The sequence below is a fragment of the Lissotriton helveticus genome, chromosome 5_1, assembly GCF_964261635.1.
Source record: "Lissotriton helveticus chromosome 5_1, aLisHel1.1, whole genome shotgun sequence".
Lineage (NCBI taxonomy): Eukaryota > Metazoa > Chordata > Amphibia > Caudata > Salamandridae > Lissotriton > Lissotriton helveticus.
In genome coordinates this window covers 2,079,168,354-2,079,191,529 of record NC_136065.1, presented here as the reverse complement: position 1 = coordinate 2,079,191,529, position 23,176 = coordinate 2,079,168,354, and the positions used below count along the sequence as shown (strand labels likewise).

Below are 23,176 nucleotides of genomic sequence, written 5' to 3'. Positions count from 1 at the left end.
TGAAAGAGGCAAAACGTCCTTCCACGAGGCATTCCTATGCATGCAAGTGGAAGCAGAACAATTGTCATCCTATCAAGGGTCAGGAAGAGGTCATTCTCCCTTACCTACTGTATCTGGCGAAAGCAGAGTTGAAATTTAATTCCATTAAGGTGCATTTAGCAGCTATTACGGCTAATAGACGCTCACCTTCTCAACATTCTTTCTTCCAATTACAAGCTGTTAAAGAAGCAGGGCTTGAAGAAGGTCTACCCTCCTAAACCTGGTGCTATCGAAATTGATGGGTCCGCCTTTTGAACACATTCACAAAGCAACCTTGCAACATATTTCGTTGAAGGCTGCTTTTTGGTAGCGATCCCGTCAGCTCGCAGACTGAGCGAGATTCAAGCATTCTGTTCTAAAGAGCCCTGTACAGTTTTCCATCTAAATAGGTGGAGGACACATCCCTCTTTTCTTCCTAAGGTGGTGTCAGATTTCTATGTGAACCAGACCATCTCTCTACCCACCTTTTTTCCCAATCCCTCCACTCAGCTGAGAGGGCCTTGCATTCTCTGGACCTGAAAAGGGTTTTAAAATTCAATCCAGATTGGTCCACATCTATAAAAAAATCCGATCCACTGTTTGTCAACTATAGGTTGATCAGATCCGGATATTCAGCTTCGAAACATTCCATTTCCAGATGGATAGTTTCATGTATCAAACTTGCTTCCCAATTGGTGCAGAAGACCCTGGGGTTTTCTCCCAAAGCACATTCGACCAGGGGAAAAGCAGCTGCTACAGCTTTTCTTCATAATGTGCCCATGTCTGAGATTTGTTAGGCGACAATCTGGAGGTCCGTCTATACATTTACCAGACACTACTGTCTAGAATCAGACACCAGAGCAGACACCCAAGTAGGCCAGACCTCCTTGCGGAATCTGTTCAACAGCTGATTTCAGCTGTAGCAGTTTGGTTGGGTCATGTTTTTCTCATTTACCTGCAGGTGGTTGTTGGGCTTGCTATTCTATTCAGTGCTTATGACTATTGATGACGATCCCCTGGAAGAGAAGGATAAGTTACTTAACCGTAATCCTAGTTCTCTTCCAGGGGTATCCTCATCAAAGTCATAAGCAACCCACCCGCCTCCCCAGGTAAATGAGACACGATCAAAGTGTTAATGGATATTGTTGAGCCCTCACTTTCAGGGCTATGCAAAGGACAACTGACCTAACTGTCACCCCTGAGGCATGATGGGAAGCTGGGGGTCATGGCTGCCTTAAAGGCATGGTGCCAGTTTGTTGAAAATGCTTTCATTTTGTATGGTTTTGGTTTACAATGCAGCCTGTAGGCTAACATTGTCTACTTTATTTGCACCTTTTATGATATATGAGTGTTTTCTGCTCATTAAAAAACAAGGTTCAAGTGCTACTTGCCCTCAGGTGTTTTTATATGTTTGCAAATAATCTTTATATGGGTAATTCCATTGTTTAGCCTCCTATGGGGAGCTGCATTGGTGTGAGAAAAAATGATATATGTACATACATATATGTGGAGCTGTATATATGTGATTTCCATATATAATTTTTTATATTATTTCCAGGGTCCCAGCACATGGGCGGGAATATTCAGTGTTTATTACTTTGATGCGGATACCCCTGGAAGAGAACTAGGATTACAGGTAAGTAATGGATCCGTCTTGTGATTCTGTAAGCTCTGGTGTGACTTGTGATTCAGTGGTATTCACAATGTTCATGTGCAATATACCTGCTGTGCGGTGAAGAGTAGCAGTGTGAATGTTGAGTGGTTGAAGAGGGTAGTTAGCCCGCTGAGTGAGCAGAAGACAGTATATTCTGGCTCTTGGGCAGAGAATAACACTGCCTAATAGTTGTTGTATATAGAGCTGTCACCCATACTCTTAACAGGGATTAAAGGGCAAATATATCTTGCCTCTTGAGAGGTAGCAAACCATAGAGGGAGACTATATGAGAGTATTGTGACCCACAAAGCTTGGATCCATGAGTACTCAGCAACAAAGCTGCTCCATATTTTCTATCTAAATAATAAAGATGCTAATCCACAATCACCCAAGGGGTCCTAATTTCGTCGCTCCATCTCGTTTTTTTATTACCTTGGAATTTGGCCTCGCAAGGTTTTCCATCGCTGGGGATGAGTCTGCAGGTATCCAACATCAGCAGCCTAGGAACTGGTCCTGGCATGTCTTCGCAAAGTGTCCAGCGTTTCACAGAATTTGGGATTAGATAGCCGGTCTGGTATGCTGTGGAATGTAAATACAGATGGGGGACAATGATCTACAAGTGTTGCACAGCCCTGAAATTAATAGCACACCAGAGTGACACCCAAAGGAGTATAAGGGACTGGTGGACAGAAACTTAGTTGATGCTCTGTGTTAATGTCATGATTGCTCCAAAGAGGCATTATTGTTGAAATGTGACCAATACTATTGCAAGTGGCAGCGGAGGCATTGTGCACTGAATCATTATTCTATGTGAACTAAGTGCTGCCCTGTTCATTCAAAGCGGAGGGTGCTCCGCACAAAAGGCGAATTGCATAGCAAGCAACTTGACGCCACAAGCATAAATTAAATGCAGTGAAAGTATCCTTAAAATTATTAAATACTCATAAATAAGGGTGTATTCATGCCCCCATTAGGAGACGCACACCGAGTCTAGGGCCAGATGTAGGTAGCCAAATACCGGTCGGTAACGGCCGAATTCGGCCGTTACCGACCGGTATTTGGCTATTGAGATGTAGGGGCATGGAAACAGGGCAAATCGGTAATTTTACCGATTCTGTAAATATACCCGTCGGTAAATTTACCGACCGGTATATTTACCGATTCGGTAAAATTGATATGTAGGTGGGACTCTTCTGAGTCCCACAAGGCCTACAAAATCGGTATTTTACCATCAAATTCAATTTGATGGTAAAATACCGATTCAGGTGTGCATGCACATGTGTGCATGCACACCTGTGCCATATGACAGGCAGACCTGCCCTTAGGGCAGGTATGCCTGCCACATGGCCCCCGAACCTTTTTTGGGGGTGCTAGAGGGTGTCAAAGTCACACCCCCTGCACCCTTGTCAAAATCGGTATTTACCGAATCGGTAAAAAACACATCTGGATGGACCTACATGTCCACCCTTCATATTTACCGATTCTTAATTACCGAATCGGTAAAATTCGGTAATTAAGAATCGGTAAATATTTTTTACCTACATCTGGCCCCTAGTGTTCTCATTAGAGGGCTCATTGAAGGGTTCATATCTTAATAAAGTATTAACATCCATTAATGAGTAAGGTGATGGTAGCCAAGAATGTGGATGTTAATCGTGACAACTGGTGCACTAGAGGGTAATGCCAATGCTCACAGTAATATCTCTTCTGCTGGTGGCAGGTCTCATCAAGTTGTCTTAGTGTAGTTAGTCGTCTTAGTTTATCCATTACTGGATCTTTTATAGAATCACTTGCTTGAATGATCCCTGTTGTCGAGCTAGGAGGCCAACGATACATCTGGGGCCCGATGTAGGTGGCCATTATCGGTCGGAAACGGACGAATTCGGCCGTTACCGACCGGTAAATGGGTCATTGAGATGTAGGGGACCTTTTTGGTGGTTAAATACCGAATCCAGGTGTGCATGCCTTAGGGCATGTCTGTGTGCCACATGGCACACATGCCTGTAATTGGGGTGCCAGAGGGTGTCAAAGTGACACCCCCTGCACCGTTGCAAAATTCGGTATTTACCGATTTGGTAAATACCGATTCGGTAATGCCCATTGATTCCTATGGGCTTCAATGCCCATAGGAATCAATGGGCATTACCGATTCGGTATTTACCGATTCGGTAAATACCGATTCCTTCCGATTCGGTAATTATAAAAATAAAATTACCTACATCTGCCCTCCTCTTTTTTACCACTTCTTAAATACCGATTCGGTATGAATCGGTATTTAAGAAGTGGTAAAAAAGATTTACCTACATCGGGCCCCCAGTACAATGTCAAACATAGGCAGACAAATTTGACACAATCGCAGAAGTAGCCTATTCACATCAGTTTGAATTGATCTGGGCACACAGCATACACTTCACCCTTTCCCACCCAGATCACCAGGCCCAGATTTCTACAAAACGTCATGTGCGAAGGGAGTCCCTCTGAGATCTGCTCACTCAGTCAGCTAAGTAGAAATTCTTCTACGTTTTGTTTGAACTTCTGAGAGTAAATTATTTTGCTGAATATCCATTTAAAAATTGCCGAAAATTTTAAAACAAAAAAAGGTATTTTTAGACCATTTGGATCTTGTGGCAGGAAAAGACTGCATATATTGGTTATACCCTGCGCACAAGGTGAAGGACTGTAAAATATGCAGTACCTTTTCCACAATTTATTTTAAAGATCTGTAGTGTCTTGATATTATGCCCACTAGGACCCATGCGATTCTGAGTGTACTCTAAACAGGAATTTCGTAATCTGATGGGAGGTGTTTTAAAAGTTATAAAAGTTATGACACAATGCTTGCAGAGTGTGATTATATGCGGAGAAATAAAGACTTATGTTGCAGAGCTGTGTGTGGTGTGTTCATTTACATGCTCCCAGGCTGGATAAGACACTACAGCTGGTGACGAGTATCAAGCGCTAGTGAAGAAGACAGATGTGCGTTGATGATATCGATTAAGGAATGACTTGCACATGTAGGATTAGCTGCATGCAAAGAAGATAAAAAGTCAAAGAAGAATCACCGAATGGAGGATGTACGTTGTTACAACGCATGCTTTTACTACGCATGCCTTTACAACGCATGTTTTTCAACGCAAGTCGTTACAACGACTTGCGTTGGGCGGTGCTGGATAGTGAATAGTTTAATTTACTATTCCAACTCCAGTCTCCGTGGATAGTAGGGAAGGTGTTGGATAGTAAATTAAACTATTACCTATCCTAGAGCGCCCCCCCCAGCGCCATTCGTTGTAATGACTTGCGTTGAAAAACCTGCGTTGTAAAGGCACTGCGTGGTAAAAGTTGCGTCGTAAAGGATGTTTCCCCCGAATGGAGCAACAAAATTCATTGGGACACTCTGCCCCAAAATTACATTGAAGGTGAGAAGTTGCCCCCTAACCTTAATTATAGACAGTGGTGCGTCAATTAGCATCATGCCAGTAGAAAAGTCCTATCTCCTGCGCCACGCCTCACCCTGTCAAACACAAAGGTATGTTTACATGTGGGCTGCTTCTAAACAGTTACAGAGTCAAGGATCATTTACAGCAACCATGCAACATAAAACAACGTCAGTGCAAGCGCCAATTCATGTCTTATATGGAACGTCACCTAGTACATGCCTGATTAGCTATGCCACTGCTGCTGAGGTGGGACTAATATCTCTCAGCTACAACTTCCGTGCTCAATCTGAAATTGTGTGTCAGTTTCCGTTGTTGTTTCATGGCCTAGAAAGACTTAAGAAAATAAAATTGCAACTTCATATTAATGAGGATATTCGCCCTGTGGTCCAATGGCACAGCTGAGCCACTTTTCACTTTATTTATTTATTTTATTTTTGAAGCTTATAAAGCGCACGGCTACCTCCGGCGGAGGTGTCCCGGCGCTGAGATTACCCGAATGCCACCCAAAGAAGGTACCAGGAGTAAATCCTACAGAAAGGAAATAAAAAGAAGCAGACGCTATTATGACCGATTAGTAAACAGCCAGGTTTTGAGTTTACGTCGGAAGACCGTCTCCGATTCAGTGAACCTAAGATCCAAAGGTAGGCTATTCCAGAGTTTGGCAGCAGTGACGGTGAAAGTTCTGCCGCCACACCTGGAGAGTCTGAATCTTGGGACGATCAGTAAGCGAAGGCTGTTAGATCTGAGGTGTCTAACTGAGGATGAAATTTTAAGGCGTTTACTCAGGTAAGACGGGCCTATTCCATGAATAGCACGAAATGCCAAGGTCAAGATCTTAAAATCAATACGCCGAGCTATAGGGAGCCAGTGAAGCTCATCTCTATACGCTCTGACTGAGGTGCGAGCAGGGATATTGCCAATAAGCCGAGCCGCGGCGTTTTGGACAGTCTGCAGGCGATCAATCAAATACTGGGGGGCACCCGCATACAGACTGTTAGCATAGTCCAAATGTGTGGTGATGAGTGCCTGGACCACCGTTTTGCGGGAAGATTGAGGAAGATACGGGAATATCTTCCTGATCATGCGCAATTTCGCAAAGCAAGCCCCCGCAACCTTGTTGACTTGGGACTTACCAGACAAGGTGTTATCAAATGTGAAGCCTAGGTTGCGGGCAGCCTGAACTGGCTTAGGAGGGGGATCCAGAACAGTGGGCCACCACAGGCTGGCCGGGGGAGGAGATTTCTGACCAAAGAAAAGAACCTCAGTTTTATCGGCATTGAGCGCCAGGTGGTTAGCAGACATCCATGTGCAGATATTGCCAAGGCAGTTTCTAAAATTAGAAAAATGGGAGTCAGAGTGGCCTCTAAATGAGAAGATAAGCTGAGTATCATCAGCATAGGAGACCACTCTGACACCCCAAGATTCTACTACCCTAGCAAGAGGAGCCACGTAGATGTTGAACAATAGAGGGCTGAGGGCGGAGCCCTGAGGCACCCCGCACAGAAGGGGTTTCAAGAATCTATTGAGAAAGAACTAGAAACACACATGACATCATTGAATGCTACACCGGACGGTTTGCCCATAGTTGTGGTGCCAAAAAAGGACAGTGAAGATGCAGTGTACATTTGTGTTATTATGCATCAGGCCAACAAAGCAATTGAGAGAGAATTACATCCTGGTCCACACGTAGCTGAACAAAGGATACCATCAACTCAATCTAGAAGAGAACTGTAGGCACATTACTACTTTTTGGACTCATGCTGGTTTGTTCAGATACAAAAGACTCATTTTTGGAGTATCCTCGGCTGCGGAGATATTTCAGGATGTTATTCGCCAAGTAATTCAACCTGTTACACAAGCTTTCAATTACAGTGATGACAGACTGGTATTTGGCACAACACAAAAGGAGCATGACAAGGCTGATTACTTGCTAATGCAGGTCACACTCTGAATTCAGCAAAGTGTGAGTTTCACAAAACCAAACTTAAATTCTTTGGCCACATACTATTTGATGGGGGACTGACTCATGACCTGGAACAGGTGCAAGCACTGTCATGTACTTGACCCCACAAGACATAATAAATAAATCAGGATTTATAAAACACAGCAAATTACCAGTGAGGGTCTCAAAGCGCTGGAGTTGCTAGCTCCTTCGCGGTACTATGTTCATTCAAACAGCCATGTAAGCAGTGAAAAACAAGGGAAAAGCCGGAGAAAGCACTCAGAAAAACAGGGGGAGAGAAAGGGGAAATCAGTAAAAAAAAACGAGGCACAAGCAGGACGAAGCACTCAGAAAAATGGGGGAGAGGAGGGAGATAGCAGTAAGAAACGAGAAAAAAGCAGGACATAGCACTCCAGAAAAACAGAGGGCAAAGAGGGAGAGTGCAGGAAAAAAAACGGGGACAGGAGTGAGAAAGAAGTAAGAAACAGGAGAAAGCTCTCAGAAAAAAAGGGAAAAGGAAGGAGAGAGCAGGAAAGAAAATAGGCAAAAGCAGGTGAATGCACTCAAAAAAACTGGGGGAAAGGAAAGAGAAACCAGTAAAACGAGGCAAGAGCAGGAGAAAGTACTCAGAAAGATGGGGGAGAGGAAGGAGAAAGCAGTAAAAAAATGAGGCAAAAGGAAGAGTAAGCATTCCGAAAAAAATGGGAAAAGAAGAAGAAAGCAGGTAAAAAACTAGGGCGATGCAGGAGAAAGCACTCAGAAAAACGGGTGACAGGAAGGAGCAAGCTGTAGCAAACGGGGCAAAAGCAGGAGAAACACTCAGAGAAATGGTGGGAAAAGAAAGAGAAAGCAGTAAAAAACGAGGCACAAGCACGAGAAAGCACTCACAAAAACGGGGGAATGGAAGGAGAAAGCAGTCCGAAACAAGGCAAAAGCACGAGAAAATACTCAGAAAAACAGGAGTGCTTTCTCTTGCTTGTGCCTCGTTTTTTGCTGCTTTTTCCTTCCTTTCCATGGTACGATCCTTCTTAGGCGTGGCTAGTTATTGTTCAAGGTACATTTGTGACTTTGCTACAGCGAGTGCCCCATTGAGAGACTTAACAAAGTGGATTGTTCCATTCCAGTGGTCTCCTGAATGCGAACAAAGTTTCAAAGAAATAAAACATGCTATTGAAAATGCAACTGAAATTGCCTATTTTGACCCCAAGTTACATACTGAGATCACAGTAGATGCGAGCCCGTTGTGGCTGAGGGCAATCCTTGCTCAACACAATGGCCATCCGAATTCCCAGAGACACATTGTGGCCTTTGCCAGTAGAATTCTGTCTGAAACAGAACGCGCCTACTATCAGCCTGAGAGAAGAGTCAGGCTGTAGTGTGGGGCTGTGAACATTTTCATGTGTTTTTGTATGAAAATGCTTCACTATCATCACAGACCACAGGTTTTGATCACTATCTTTGGAAACCCGAAAGCTAAGATACCCCCTTGCATCGAGAGGTGGGGGTTGCGAATTTCAAAAGTGTACAGGATGAGCTATCCGTAACCCAAGAGGGTATCATATTGAAAGGCGCAAGAGCTTGTTACAGCAAGGCATTGAGCTATCCCATGAAGGGCTTTGTGGCATTGTAGATACCGAGAGAGCCCTAAGAGACCAAATGTGGTTCCCTCGCCTTGATGAACGAGTTGAGAAAGAGTTGAAAGCGAGCCACCTTTGTAGCTGTTTATTCCCCAAGGTGACACAGCATGCACTGACAATGTCTTACCTTCCTAAACATGCCTGGGAGAGAGTTGCAGTTCATTTCTTTGGGCCTCTAGGAAATGGACATCATTTCATGGTAATCATTGATGAATATTCACGTTTTCCGTTGGTGTAAGACTTATCATTGACAAACCATGACAAAGTCATCGATCAGCTTGATTAAATCTTTGCAACACGTGCATACCCGCTATTCTCAAATCTGACACTGGCCCACCTTTCAATAGCAAATAATTTAAGGAGTTTCTTGTTCAACTCAATGTCAAGCATCAAAGTGTACATCTCTATGGCACCAACCCAATGGTGTTGTTGAATTATACATGAGAACCCTCAAGAGGGTCATTAAACGAGCAGTAATGGAAGGAATCTAAACCAAGCCATGTGTGAAGCCCTTCATGGCTATTGATCAACTCCTCACTCCACAACTGGTGAGAGTCCCTTCACCTTGCTATTTGGGAGAAGCATCGAATCCAAACTACCACAATGGCATCGGACCGATCGATGAATGCCAATAAGGTTCGTGTCACAGACATTTCTCGAAAGTGCAAAATGAAAATACATGCTGATCAGCGCTAATGCACCCAGGAAACAGTCTTGGATAAAGGGGCCTGGGTACTGGTCAAACAGAAATGGAAGCTGAAAATGGACACTCTTTTTGCTGTAGACTCCTTTAAGGGTTGTAACGTGCAAAGGACACATGGTGACAGTGCATCCTCCCGGAAAAGTTATAACACAGGACTTGTCACATTTTAAACACATACCTCAATGTTCGCAATCTCCTACAAAATAATGAGCGAGGTGACCCTGTCTGAATTTGCTGATCAAACATCTGAGCCCATGTCACCGGTGCCCAATCAAAGTGCACTTCAACTACCTCATCAATCAATCAATCAAAGACATTTATAGAGCGCACTACCTACCCGTAGGGTCTCAAGGCGCTGGGGGAAGGGGGGTGCCGTTACTGCTCGAACAGCCAGGTCTTCAGCTTCTTCCTGAAGGAGAGGTGGTCTTGGGTCAGGCGCAGGTCGGTCGGGAGGGAGTTCCAGGTCTTGGCAGCCAGGTAGGAGAAGGACCTTCCTCCTGTTGTCGCTCTTCGGATGCGGGGGACGGCGGCGAGGGCGTGGTTGCCTGAACGGAGGTGGCGTTTGGGAGCGTAGAAGTTGATTCGGTTGTTGAGGTAGCTCGGGCCTCATACCACCCGACCTGGCAAACCAGTGTGAAAGCCTCGATGATTCATTAAAGAAATTTGATGCTGATGCTGTCTGTGCTTTTATTTTACCAAAAGGGGAGATGTAGTGTTGTGATATCATACGCACTAGGACTATGGGTGGGCAGTGAATTCCGCTCTGCAAGAGGAGTTTGCGGAGTTTGGCTCACTTTGCGCTCTGCGTAGAGCTTGGAATTCTTCCCCACAGCAGTGCAGAGCGGGGTTTTTCCTCTCGCGTGGCTTACCAACGTTAAGTTGAGGAGTGAGGAAAATCATACGCTAGACCACCTCCTGGTGAGATTTCTCAATGTGGGAGGTCATAGCAGGTCACTACCACTCGTGTTGCGAAATCTGCTGCTCGTGTTGTGGAAGCTGCCTCTCGAGTACAACATCTACTCGAGTGGCAAAAAAAAGCAGCACCCTCTTGCGCTGGGTGGATTGCAGTTAGTGCTGAATTCACAGCGTGGGGCAAACTCCTGGTGCTAAAAATCTGAGAGAGCAGCACAATTTACCACACTCAGCCTCTTGCTGAACTCCGCAAAGTACGGCAGAGTATTTCAGCACTTTACGGAGTTCCGCATAGTAGAACTCCGCACACTCTGACCAGGCCTAACTACTCTAAACAGGAATTATGTAATCTGCTGGGAGGTGTTAAGGCGTGGTTATAAATGTTACGACGCAGTGTGTACCGAGTGTGATTGTATGCTTAGCAAAACTCCATGTGAGGGAAGACTTATTATGGCTCCAAAAGACCAATTCAGGAGAAACATATACCTCAAAGGAAGAGTATGCCATTACCTCAAAATCATCAGGTAAAGCCCATAAAAGTGAATATCCTTCCTCTAAGCCCTCTTCTAAACTTCCATTTGAGTGAAAATACTCAACCACTGAGGAACCTCCAAGAAAATCTCACAACAAACCTAAAAGACATAGTGAAGTATCTGCTGATGCTGTAGTACTGACATAAAAAAGCCACTTTAAATCTGTCCACAAACTGTGATATAAGCCATCTTCTCTGAAAGAGACCCTCTGAAGGGTCAGCTTCCAATTCAAAGATACTATTTTTATAGGTGACGAGACCAGTGTTGGCTTCACCGTCAACTAAGGTGTCAACAACAAAACCACAGTCGACAAAAAAGTAAATTCTCATTATTGTCGATTACACCGTCGGAAAATCTACCACCAACCCTGTTGATGAACCCTACAAAATCAACGATGATGTTGCCAAAATTTACAAATACATCGTCTATGATGTGAATGACTACACAGTGCCCATCGAGTCTGTCAATGATACAGTTAGTGACTCCGATAACAGCCATTTCCACTATGTGCATTACATCATCAACAACGATGACAGCCTCAGCTCCTAAAAAACACGCTAGGATCACTCTCATCTTGGAAAAAGGCATATCAGTGCCACTAATGCTAGAGCAAGGTCTCTCCATACCTGCTACACAAACGTTTGAATACTGAATGGTCCAATGGAGAAGATGAGGATAGTGATGATGATTAATTTGGCCTTGCATATATCCCAACAGGCTAATGGTCAAATATGAAGACCCAGATAAGGACGAATATGATGAAGCTGGAGAATTTTGTTCGGCAGACGTCACAAGATCCAGACACCAGAAGATCTTACCAGTCTTTCCAAGGTGATCAGGATAAACTCTGGCAATATGATTAGGGGCCTTATACACTTACGATTAATGCTTACAAACTCCTATAAATGATTTCCAGAATCTTCAACTTCTTATCAACCTTCAAGACATCAAGCTTCATCAAAGTGAAGGACTCAAACTAGAGCTTCAACTCCACCACCCCCATTCGCTCTCCTTCAATGCTGTTACCAGTATTCTTAGTAGCGCATTCAGCTTTGGCAACCCAATCTAATCCTTCAATTGCAGTTGATACTTTCACTTAGAATGATCAAGATGACAATTAAATGTAGACAGTTTCCCCTCATTCCACCTGCCCAGAATGCGATAAGAATATATCTCCCATTCATGGCAATACCACTCCTCCAGCATTGGATTAACATAAAGATGATAGCAGGGGAGGGAGTGGAGGATAAAGGTGTCTAGCCTCATTGACAGAACCTCAACAAAATTTGACTTGCCAATACCTACAAAAGCGAATGACTGATTTTATATGACTTTAAAGAACCTTCAAAAAAAGCAACTAAAACAGTTCCAATCATTGATAACATTTGGTCTGAGGGTCTAGAGGGCATGAGTATCCCAGCCACAGTGGCTGTGGTAATTCCTAGGCTGGTCGAAAAATATAGAGCACCCACCAACAACCTTGCTTGTCATCCCTGAGCAGATTCATTGGTAATGCAAGCAGCCCAGCGACGATAAATGAATCCAAAATATCACTGCTCTGCACCATCTGAGGGAGAAGGAAGAAGGCTCAGCAGTATCACCAAAGAAACATTTTTCAGCTACGACAGCCACGTAAATCAGGGCGACTAACACAATGAAACTTTTTGCAAGATATGACTGCCATATGGTCAGACATTGGGCCATATATTGAATTTCTACCTGATGATAACAAAAAGCTTAAGAGAGAGCAATCTTGTTAGAATGAGAAAAAACTTCCTCACCTATAATCAGGACCACTGGAATTAGGAAGGAGGACCAAATTATGCATCAGGGTTGACTAAACTATGCAGCAAAAAAGGCACATCCTGATGGATACATCTGCCTGTGGATTACTCACCTTTTGAATTACCCCAATGCGCAGTATTCCACTAAAACATTTCTTCTCAGCTTTCCTATGCCGACGAGGACTTCACAACCGAACTGTTCCGCATGTGACTCTGCGTGATGTCATCTGGGCCTTAAGAAGACTTCGTTGGCGTGCTGATGTCAGTTCCCTTTTTTCCTCGACACGTAACGTTTTTTTTCCAGGCCTCTCCATTATTGGGAGTTTCTTTGTCGCATGTCTTCGATCTTTGTAGCAGCAATCATGACTACTCAGAGTAAGTCCGGGTTCAAGCCATGCAGGGAAAGAGGGGGTCAGATGTCGATTACTGACCCTTATGAAGACTGTTTGTGATGTTTCTCGTCGGTCCACGACGTCAGGGAGGGTTCATCATGCAGGCGCATGAACCCCAAGGCACTGAAGGAGAGGGAGGCCAAGTTGTTTAGGGATAAAGCTAGAAAATAGAAAAGAGGTCGAAGGAGGTCAAAGTCCCGGTCCAAGTCGCAGACTCCGTATATCTCAAAGTCGTTGAGTAAACTTAAAAAGAAGTGGCCTCCTGGGTCTTGACGTCGATCTTCAAAGGAGGAGATGCCAAAGTTGGGGTCACCGGCTCCCCAGCATCGTCGCAAGGACAAAGTCTCTCCATCTCCTTCTCATGTGGTGACTCTAGTCCCGTCTCCCTCTCCGTGAACGGTACCTTCACCAGCGCAGAGAGAAGGAACACCTCTACTGCCAACCACTCCACCTCTGGCTCCAGGGTCTCCGGCACCGCAACTGGAGCCGATTGTGCTGCCTCCTTAAGGGGTCTCAGAACCTGCATTACCGGTTCCAGGGTAACCTACCTTCCCGACTCTGGGTATGGATCCAACATATGTTTTCAATGCTCAGCTTGTTTACCAGGGCAGCTAACCCTACTAGCATGCCGGTTGAACCCATGGGTCTGCTGGCATACTCCCTGGGAGGCTTGCCACCTCACTTCCCTCAGGCATCTCTCAAGCCTTTAATACCATAGGCTCCAGGGAGTTGGCCTCTCCTGATGCCGAGATTCTCGACGCCGGTGCAATCTCTGGAGGGGTGAGTGACACTGGACTGATCTTCTCCGATGCCGTCTGATCCCGGTCCGGCATTGGCTCAACCTTAACCGGCATAATCTACTATCCCAGTAGACCTCTTGTGACACCGATCCTGAAGTCAGCAAGGCCACGTCTGGCACTGCCGACACCAGTTCCAGAGATGAGGTCTAGAAGGGAAGCACAGAGGTTGAGTGAAGAGGAGTAGTATCAGGATCAACATGAGGAGGCTGAGGAAGGTGAGATTGTCCACCCTGATCAATAATTTGAGGGCCTGCAGGAAGCTAGTGGCCTAGATATATCTCATGAATGGGAATTCTCCTCTCCAAAAGGTCTGCCAATGCAAGAGGTGACTTTGTATCACTCTGTGATTAGGAACGCGGCAGAGCTGCTGGATTTACCATTGCCCACAACAGAACTGAAGTCTAACATTTTGACAGAGGTGCTCCTTTCGTCTTCTTCTGTCTCAGAGCCATTGCTTCCTTTCAACCAGACTTTGACTGAACCCATCATGGAGGTGTTGCAGAAGCCGATGACTGCTCCTGGGGTATAACAGGTCTGTAGCAAGGAGGCATAAGGTGGCTCCGGGGGAACCTGCTTTCCTATCCACCCATCCGTCACAGGAAAGTTTAGTGGTCCAAGCGTTGTGCTACTCAAAACAGTCTGCAGGGTCATTCCCATCTACACCTGCAGATAGAGAATCCAAACGTATGGAGCAATCCGCAAAGAACGTGTTCTCTTTATGTAGTATGGCTCTCAAGTCAACTAATGCTACATGCCTGTTGGGTCCCTATATCCTTGCTCTGATGATATCTGCAAGGGAAGTGCACCCAAAACGTCCGGACGACGTTTAGGGCGATTTTTTTGTAGTTCTTTCTAATACTCAAGCTGCGGCCCGCCAGGTCCTACAATCAGGTCTGGACACTTCTTACTCAATTGCCAGGGCAATCGATCCCTCTGTTACAACCAGGAGGCACGATTGGCTATGAGGGTCGGGGTGATCACCGGATGTCCAAGCTACCCTGTTAGGCCTGCCTTTCGACAGATCTAGTCAATTTGGGGCCAAAGTGGACTCTGCGCTGCAGCACTTTAAAGACAGCAGAGCCACAGTAAGATTGTTGGGTCTCCAGTCTCATTCCAGGGGTTTTGGATACCACAAGTTTCGTGGTTTTGGGAGGACTTTATCCTTTCGTGCCAAGCAGCAGCAACTGCAGCAGCAGGCAAAACCCCTGTACAGGTCATACAGTGGAAAGGGCAGAGGTCACCTGCAATCGTCAGCTTGGCAGCAAGTCTCCTTCTCCTCCTCCTCTACTGCCCCTCCAATTGTTTTGGCAGGGAAGCAGCTCCAGCTCATCCATCCTAGAGCATGCTTGACCCGTTTCCCATTTTCTACACAATTAGAGGTCTGTTACTTCAGATCTCTGGATGTTGAACCTTATCGAGAATGGGTACGCCCTACCCTTCTGGGATGTCCCCCTCCTCCCCACAAATCAGGGTTTGTGCTCAGAAGAGCACCTCCTTCTTCTCCAGCAGGAACTATTATCTTTACTACAAAAAGATGCAATTGAGGTGGTTCCGGAGCAGGAAAGGGATCAGGGATGCTACTCCTGTTACTTTCGGAATTCCAAAAAGAACGGTCACTTAAGGCCGATCCTAGACCTCAGGGTCTTGAATCTTTACCTCAAGCAGGAGAAATTCAAGATGTTGACCCTGGCTCAGGTTATTCTGGTGCTGCAGAAGGTAGACTGGATGGTGTCAATCGATTTACAGGATGCGTATTTTCACATTCCCATCCTGAAGTCGCATCAGTGGTATCTTCGTTTTACTGTGGGGTCACAACACTACCAGTATGAGGTCCTTCTGTTCAGTCTTACTTCTGCACCTCAGGTCTTTAAAAATGTGGTGGCAGCACATCTCAGAAGGTCAGGGATACCTGTTTTACCCTATCTAGACGACTGGCTGCTCAAAGCAAAGTTGCCAGAGATCGTGCTGCATCATTTGCAAGTAACAACATGACTGTTGTTTGCCTTGGAGTTTTTGATAAATGTACTCAAATCTCACCTGGTGCCCTCTCAGCACAACCTGTTCATAGGTGCAGTACTGGACACTACTGAGAGATCTGCCTTCCCGCCTCTACAGAGGATTCAAGACATCCAGGCTATGATCACCTTTTTCAGAATGGAGCGGCTGTTCCAGTACTGAAGGTCTTACGTCTGCTCGGTCTGTTTGCTTCCTGCATACTGTTGGTCAACCATGCACGCTGGCATATGAAGGCCCTCAAGTGGTGCCTCCGCAGGTGGTGGTTTCAACACAACGGAGATCTCAAAGAGGTGGTCAGGATCTCCAGAGACACTGCAGTGGAGCTGGTATGGTGGAGTGTTTCAGGCAACCTGTTTCAAGGGATGCTGTTTCAACCTACTTCTCCGGTGGCCATAGTGATAACGGATACCTCCACTCTAGGGTGGGAAGCTCATCTGGGGATCTGGAGGTCAAAGGTCTTTGGTCTTCAGAGGAAAGACTGTTTCATATCAATCTTCTGGAATTGCTGTCGATACGTTTGGCTCTCAAGGCCTTTCTTCCGTCCCTTCGCGGTCAGTCGGTTCTTGTTCTGACGGACAGCACTACCGCAATGTGGTACATCAACAAACAGGGAGGAGTAGTGTTATATCTTCTTTGCAGAGAGGCTCTGCGGCTCTGGTCCTGGGCTCAGGACCATCAGATTTACTCGATCGCAAATCATCTGGCCGGAGAGCTGAATGTGCGTGCAGACAGTCTCAGTCGGCATTACTAAGCTGATCGCAAGTGGCGTCTCCTTCCAGAGGTGGTCCATCAAATTTTCAGGATGTGGGGGTTTCCTTGGTTGGACCTATTTGCCACTCATTAGAACATGCACTGCTGGTCCTTCGGCAGTCTCCAGTATCCTATGCAGGTAGCCGTGGGGCACGCATTTCAGTTAGATTGGGGCTCACAGCTTCTTTACACATTTCCTCCCATACTCTTGATTCCTTGAGCTCTGAGGAAGATTCGTCAAGACCGGGCCCAAGTCATATTGATTGCCCCAGGTTTGTCGGCAAAGTGTGGTACACATACCTCCTTTACCTCTCATCGCACCATCCGCTTCCTCTCCCTCTCAGGGCAGACCTCCTCTTGGAGTCGCAGGAACAGGTTCTTCGCTCCCACCTCCAGAGCCTTCACCTTCATGCCTGGAGATTGAACGGGGTAACCTGAGCTCTTTTTCTCTCCCACCGGATGTGGTGGGTGTTATTTTATCGGCCAGGAGACACTCCACCAAATCTGTCTATTCTGGTAGGTGGGAAAAATTTGTTAAATGGTGTGGAGAGAGATCGATTGATCCTTTGCAGGCCCATTTGTCTGATATTCTGAGTTTCTGTCTTTCCCTGGCTCAACAGGGTTGTGCAGTAGCTATTGATAAAGGCTACTTGTCTACCTTGTCGGCATTTCCCTGTCTGCCAGCTCAACCCTATTTTATTTAAATCTCCCATAGTTATGAGATTCATTAATGGTCTCTGAATAGGTTTCTTCCCACTCCCTTTACCATGCCTCAGTGGGATTTAAATTTGGTTCTCACTTTCTTAATGGGTTCTCTCTTTGAACCTTTACATAGTTGTCCCTTAAGGTTCCTAGCTTTTAAGACAATATTTCTGAGTGCAATCACTTCTGCTAGGAGGGTGAGTGAGTTACAAGCTCTTGCCTCCAAGCCTCCATTTACATCATTCTATGTTGTTAATATGCTTCTTAGGACCAGAGCTGCTTTCCTGCCTAAGGTGGGCACTCCTTTCCACCTAGGGCAATCCATCACTTTACCCACTTACTATCCTCCCCCTAACCCTTTTAAGGAGGAGGAGAGACTTCACCGCTTGGACCCTAAGATGACGGTCAGCTTCTACCTGGACAGAACTAAGGACTTCAGGTTGGACAACCAACTCTTCATCGGATATGTGGGCAAGATTAAGGGCAAGACTGTCCACAAAAGAACGCTGTCCAGGTGGCTCATTCTCTGTATCAAGATCTGCTATGTCTTGGCCAAGAAGGAGCCTCCTGGATGTATTAGAGCTCATTCTACCAGAGCTAAGTTTTCTTCTTCGGGCTTTAGCTAGAGGAGTCCCTGATGTAGACATCTGCAAGGGTGCAACTTCGGCCTACCTCCACATTTTGCACGTTCTGCGCTGCAGGATTTTTTGGTATAGGTCGGCAGGCACCTTCCGCCAGGAGCGGGACTCCTTGGGGATTCAATTCAAAAGGTGAGGAATCCACAGGCAGATGTATCAATAAGAAGAACAAGTTAATTACCTTTGGTAATGCTTTTTCTGGTGGATACAGTATCTGCCTCAGGATTCCTCATTGACCCACCCGCCTCCTTGTTGCCTGCCTGTTTATACCGAAAAATAATTGATATATATTTTTTGTATTTATTGTTGAAATAATGTGAAACTTGACTCTAGGATATGTCTTTGGTTTTGAATTTCCAGTTTTAGTTGTCTTATGTATGCTATGTATACTTGTGAAAATGTTGTCAGTTTGCCCGTTCGCCTTGAAGGCACGGAAAAAATGGGTGGAACTGACATCAGCAAGCCGACAAGGTCTTCTTATGGCTTTAATTATGTCACACAGAGTCGCGTGTGGAGCAGTTCCATTTGTAAGTCCTAGTTGACGTGGAAGAGCTGAGAAGAAAAGTTTCCATGGAATGCTCCGCATTAGGGTAGTTCAAAAGGCGAGGAATCCACAGGCAGAGACTGTATCCACCAGAAAAAGTGTTACCGTAGGTAAGTAATTTGTTCTTTTGCACCTAATGTGGCAAATTTTATGATAATGTTGGTTCACAATTTTATAATATTTCCACATGTTAACACTGTCTGGGCAAAGGTTTTACCTCATTATTACCAGTTTAATAACCAAATACAGTAATGAGCAACTGAAAGATAACTAGTCAACCTTTGCATGCATAGGGCCTTCCACCGAGCAGCAACACAAGTCACTCTAATTTTAGTAAAGTGGCCTGTTTGAGCTTGAAACTAAATGCTTTTTTATTAAAATCTGCGGATTATGCTGCAGATGATGTATTATGTGAAAAGTACGTCAGTCCAGTGACCCTGGCTATAATTGATACTGCAATGGATATTGCTTCAACGGAATTCCGACAATTAGCTGGTCCTGCAGTATTATGTAGGTAAAGCTGGCTTTGTTCTACCACTTTTAGACCTGAAGTACATAGTAAAATAATAGATGTCTTAGGATGGGGAATCACTGATGGCTGACGAAGCACTCAGTCAAATAAAAAAGATACAGAGATGGTACGTTCCTTGGGAATCCTCCAACAAAGATGATCACAGCCCTTTCGTGGGGCACTCGGAAGTCTCGAATTGTATTTTAGAGGAGGTTACCAATCTTTTATATATGAACTGTGTCAACTAATCCAACAGCCATACTATCAAGTCTACACATGACAATATAGACAGCCACCAGCGTCTTACCATAAGCAGGCCACTCGAAGAAACTCTACATATTAATCGTGAAGAAATCCGCTTTCAAGAAGACAGTGACCTTACAGGAGAAACCCTCAAAACGAATTCATACAAAGCCACAAAGAATTCGACAATAGATTGCTTGCAGCTTTTCAATGAATTATGGCTTACTTTAAATGAAAAGAAATCGCTTTACCACTTCAAGGAAGTTGCTAGAAACATTTTTAGGTACACTGCAATACAAGGCCCTTCTGTCCAAAGAGAGAGTAGAATGTCTAAGTTGGTCAAGGCTGCCCAAAAGAAAAAACAAATAACCGCCAGAATCCTCAATTTCTTTATAGGGCTCTCCAAGGATAAACAATTTGTCAGTATTGATCCAAGTGGACAAAACTACAGGTATGTTTTATATCACCAAGCAAGGGGGAAGGTGTTCCAGCTCTCCGTAGAATTATGGAAAATATGGGGCTGCGCCACTCAAAACCATACCCAACTAAAAGCAGAACATATACCAAGAAAAAGAAAGTCCTGAACCGATAGTCTCAGCAGAACTCCTCAAGAGTGTCACAAGTGGAAATTACAGGAGCAACAACTCAACAAAAAGTTTTCACACCTGGGCAAACCAAGTCTAGAATGTATGCAACCAACCTGAACCGAAAATGCTGTTACTACCTTAGCTGGGATAACCTTTCCGAATCATGAGAGTATCCGTTTTAAATCAGTTGGTCAGGAATGTACACATACATACATCTTTATACCCCTTCCATTGATTCTGAGGGTCCTGGAAAATATGAATAGAAAACGGTGTTGTCTTATTCTGATAGCTCCTAGACAGTATTGGTTCACAAATATACTTCTCTTTTCAGAACAAAATAGAATTCAGTTGAAATCATCGCAATACCTATTGACACAATGCAACGGCCAAATACTTCATCCAGACCCAACTCAATTAATTTCACCTTCTGTATATACCAGATGATTGCACTGGGTATTATCTAATGCCAGAGCTCCATCAGCAAACAAAATGTATGGAACTTAAGGGTGCGCTGATCATAGTTTACATCCAATATCATCTTTACTACATCAAATATCACTATATCTATTGGATCTGTTTTAGGACTGAGTCACACATCAAAGTACATCTAGTGGCTGTTTCTCGCTACAGAAGACCACTCAATCGACCATCGACATGGTTTAATAGAATAATAAAAGAATTACTAAAAGGGCTTTTTAGACTTTTTTCCACAATAAGGAGCCAACTGGTCCAGTGGCATCTGAATGTACTTTTAGCCCAGCTAATGAAGACTCATTTTGAACCAATCCACAAAGTAGAATTACAATTCTTTTCTTGGATGGTGGCACTTTTATTATTGCTTACCTCTGCCAGAAAAGTTAGTAAAATCCAGGTCTTTACAAGCAAAGAATCTTTTCTCCAGTTTAAAGATGATGAAGTGATTCTAAGAACACATCTTTCCATCATACCTAAGGTGCCCACTGATTTCAATTTGAATGAAATAACAATATTAAATACTTTTTTCTTGAATCCTGTCAATGCAGAAGAAACTGCACTTCATACCTTGGATGTTCAAATGTGTCTCAAATTCTATATTGACTGAACTAAATCTTTCCGACAATCTGATCAATTATTAGTGTTCTATTGCTATCTGTAAAGAGGACAGCTGATGTTGAAACAAGGGATAGCTCACTGGGTGTCTGCTGTCATAATCTATTTCCATAATAACGCAGGATATCTGCTCCAAGGTAATGTCAAACACCTTCCATAAGAACTATGTTCACCTCGATAGCCCCATTTACTATATACACTGCTACGAAATCTGAGCCTGTTGACCTGGGGGTACGTGGAGATGGGGGAGGGGTGAAACGTGTGCAGTGTGCTAATTGGCTGAGTTTTGGAGCATTTTAAAATGATGTGAATATTCTACTTCTGTGACTGAGTCCAGGTTTTCTGCCTATGTTTAACATTGTACTGCTCTCTATGTATACTGTGGAACTCCCAGCTTGACGACAGGAATGATTAAAGCATGTGGATCTATGAAAGATAACAATACTGGAGAACTACATTTACGTTACAGATAAATATCTTTTTCTTAAGCCCCCTTCTCCACTTAGGAATATGCTGTCCAGGGAGTTCAGGGATACCAAGGATATCCTGGACATTTGTGGACACTAGACTAGCCAGCACACAGCCCCACCTACATCTTTTCTACTGAATTTGCCTTTTCCCTCTGGTTTTCAGTCCTGCCCTACTTTGGGTGGGGCATAGGGGTATGAGATGGAAAAGCTGCTATATTATCAGGACAATTTGTCAATTAATTTTCTACGTTCCCTCAGGTGTCAGAACTAATTCGGAGCGGAAGGCCTATACAGCGCGTTGATCACCCTTCAAAAGAAAGCCAGCTGGAGAGGTGAGACTTCGCTTCCTCCTACAAACTTGCTTTATTGGCATTGTGAAAACAAAACATGTCACCATAGTAGCATAGAGATAACAAGTACATGTTAGCTTATAATAAAGAAATATTGGCAGGGCTGCCTCACCAAATTTTGTGGCCTACTGAAGACACACAGAGCCTCATTGTAGCATGGTTGACACTAGATAGATACCGCTACACATATACCTACGTGTGTTGCAGCAGTTCCCCCTCCCTTCCCAGATTCTGCTCACTGTTGCACATTTCTGTGCTTCTGCCTTTCCTTTCAGCTTCCCTAGCTAAGTCTATCTATCCCCCTTTGTTCTGAATTAGGTAAGCTACAGTGTTAATATTCTGTCTCTCAGTGCTTAGTAAATTAATTTGTCTTTTGTATTTTAAGAGGTTGTTTATACAGTACAACTTGACAAGTCACTATAGGTGAAAAGAAACTGTAGTATGGTGGAGATACCCATGGCTCATGTATATTAGCTGGATGTTTGTATGTTTTGCGGACTAGGATTCTACTCTTATTTCCTAACACTGTCTCTTTCTCGTGTAAGAGGGGCTTCTTATAAAGTACCATTTGCCAGTACAAGTATTGTGTATTGTGTACAGAAGGGACTCTGACATGATGTAGAGAGCTTTGTATGGTGTGGAATCTCTTTGAGTGATAATGCAAAGTGTTTACTCGTTTCCAATTTTTAGGAAGCTTTGCCATGCGGACACTTGCATTGCCAAGATGTGCCTACCTCTCCCAACTTGGGAGATACTCTGGATTCTCCAGTATTGGTTCTTTCATATATGCTTGAATCATTACCCATCATTGAAATGGGAATCCTACAGTATTATATCAAAGCAATCATATTAGAAGCATTGGCTATAATGGCACTAGGCCATGAATTTAATTGCCTATCTATACCCTTTTTTAACAAAGGACTAAACTTAGTCTACAGGCAACAACACCTTCCAGAACCTTCCCCACAGAGGCTAGGTCCCTCAGATTGTCTACTGCATGTCATATGAATGGAGTCTCCCTGAGCTCTGGTCAGTTAATCTTCAAATCTTCTGATTTTAAGAAATTTCTTCTCAGGTCAGACTTATATTTCTTTCTAATATTCCCTTTGACATTCTGACCATGTCAGAGCATTCTAAGAAGGAATCATTCAGGCCATGTCACACTGGTGGCAAAAAGAGTCTTTATATCGATGATCCTCATAAAATAGGGCACTTATTGTCTCCATCCCGATCACACAGTCAAAGACTGTAAAATATGTTGCACTTTCTCACAGAAGACCCTCAAGGACAGAGAGGGAAGACTTCTGTTGTGGCTACAGAGGTTTAAATCTAAAGAAACCCCTGTGTCTGAGTGGGAGAGTGATGATTCTTTTGCATCTGGGAAAATGCTAAAAAGGGATAGATCCTCTGATAAAGAGTCCACTAAACACCCGAAGAAGGTCCTTAAGAAATCCCACCATGAGA

The 23,176-nt window shown here is 44.3% G+C and overlaps 1 protein-coding gene across 7 annotated transcripts in view; it reads left to right on the top strand.

Annotated features, from left to right (window-relative positions):
• Positions 1-23,176, top strand: part of MSH5 (mutS homolog 5) — a 1,532,005-nt gene that overhangs the window by 1,425,097 nt on the left and 83,732 nt on the right. For 6 of the 7 annotated variants that reach the window (XM_078646030.1, XM_078646035.1, XM_078646034.1 and 3 more), the window contains one exon: positions 21,621-21,694. The exons of the other annotated variant lie outside the window; for it this stretch is intronic. In XM_078646030.1, the coding sequence (XP_078502156.1) occupies positions 21,621-21,694 (74 nt within the window). The remainder of the gene's footprint in view (positions 1-21,620; positions 21,695-23,176) is intronic. 7 annotated transcript variants of the gene reach the window in all.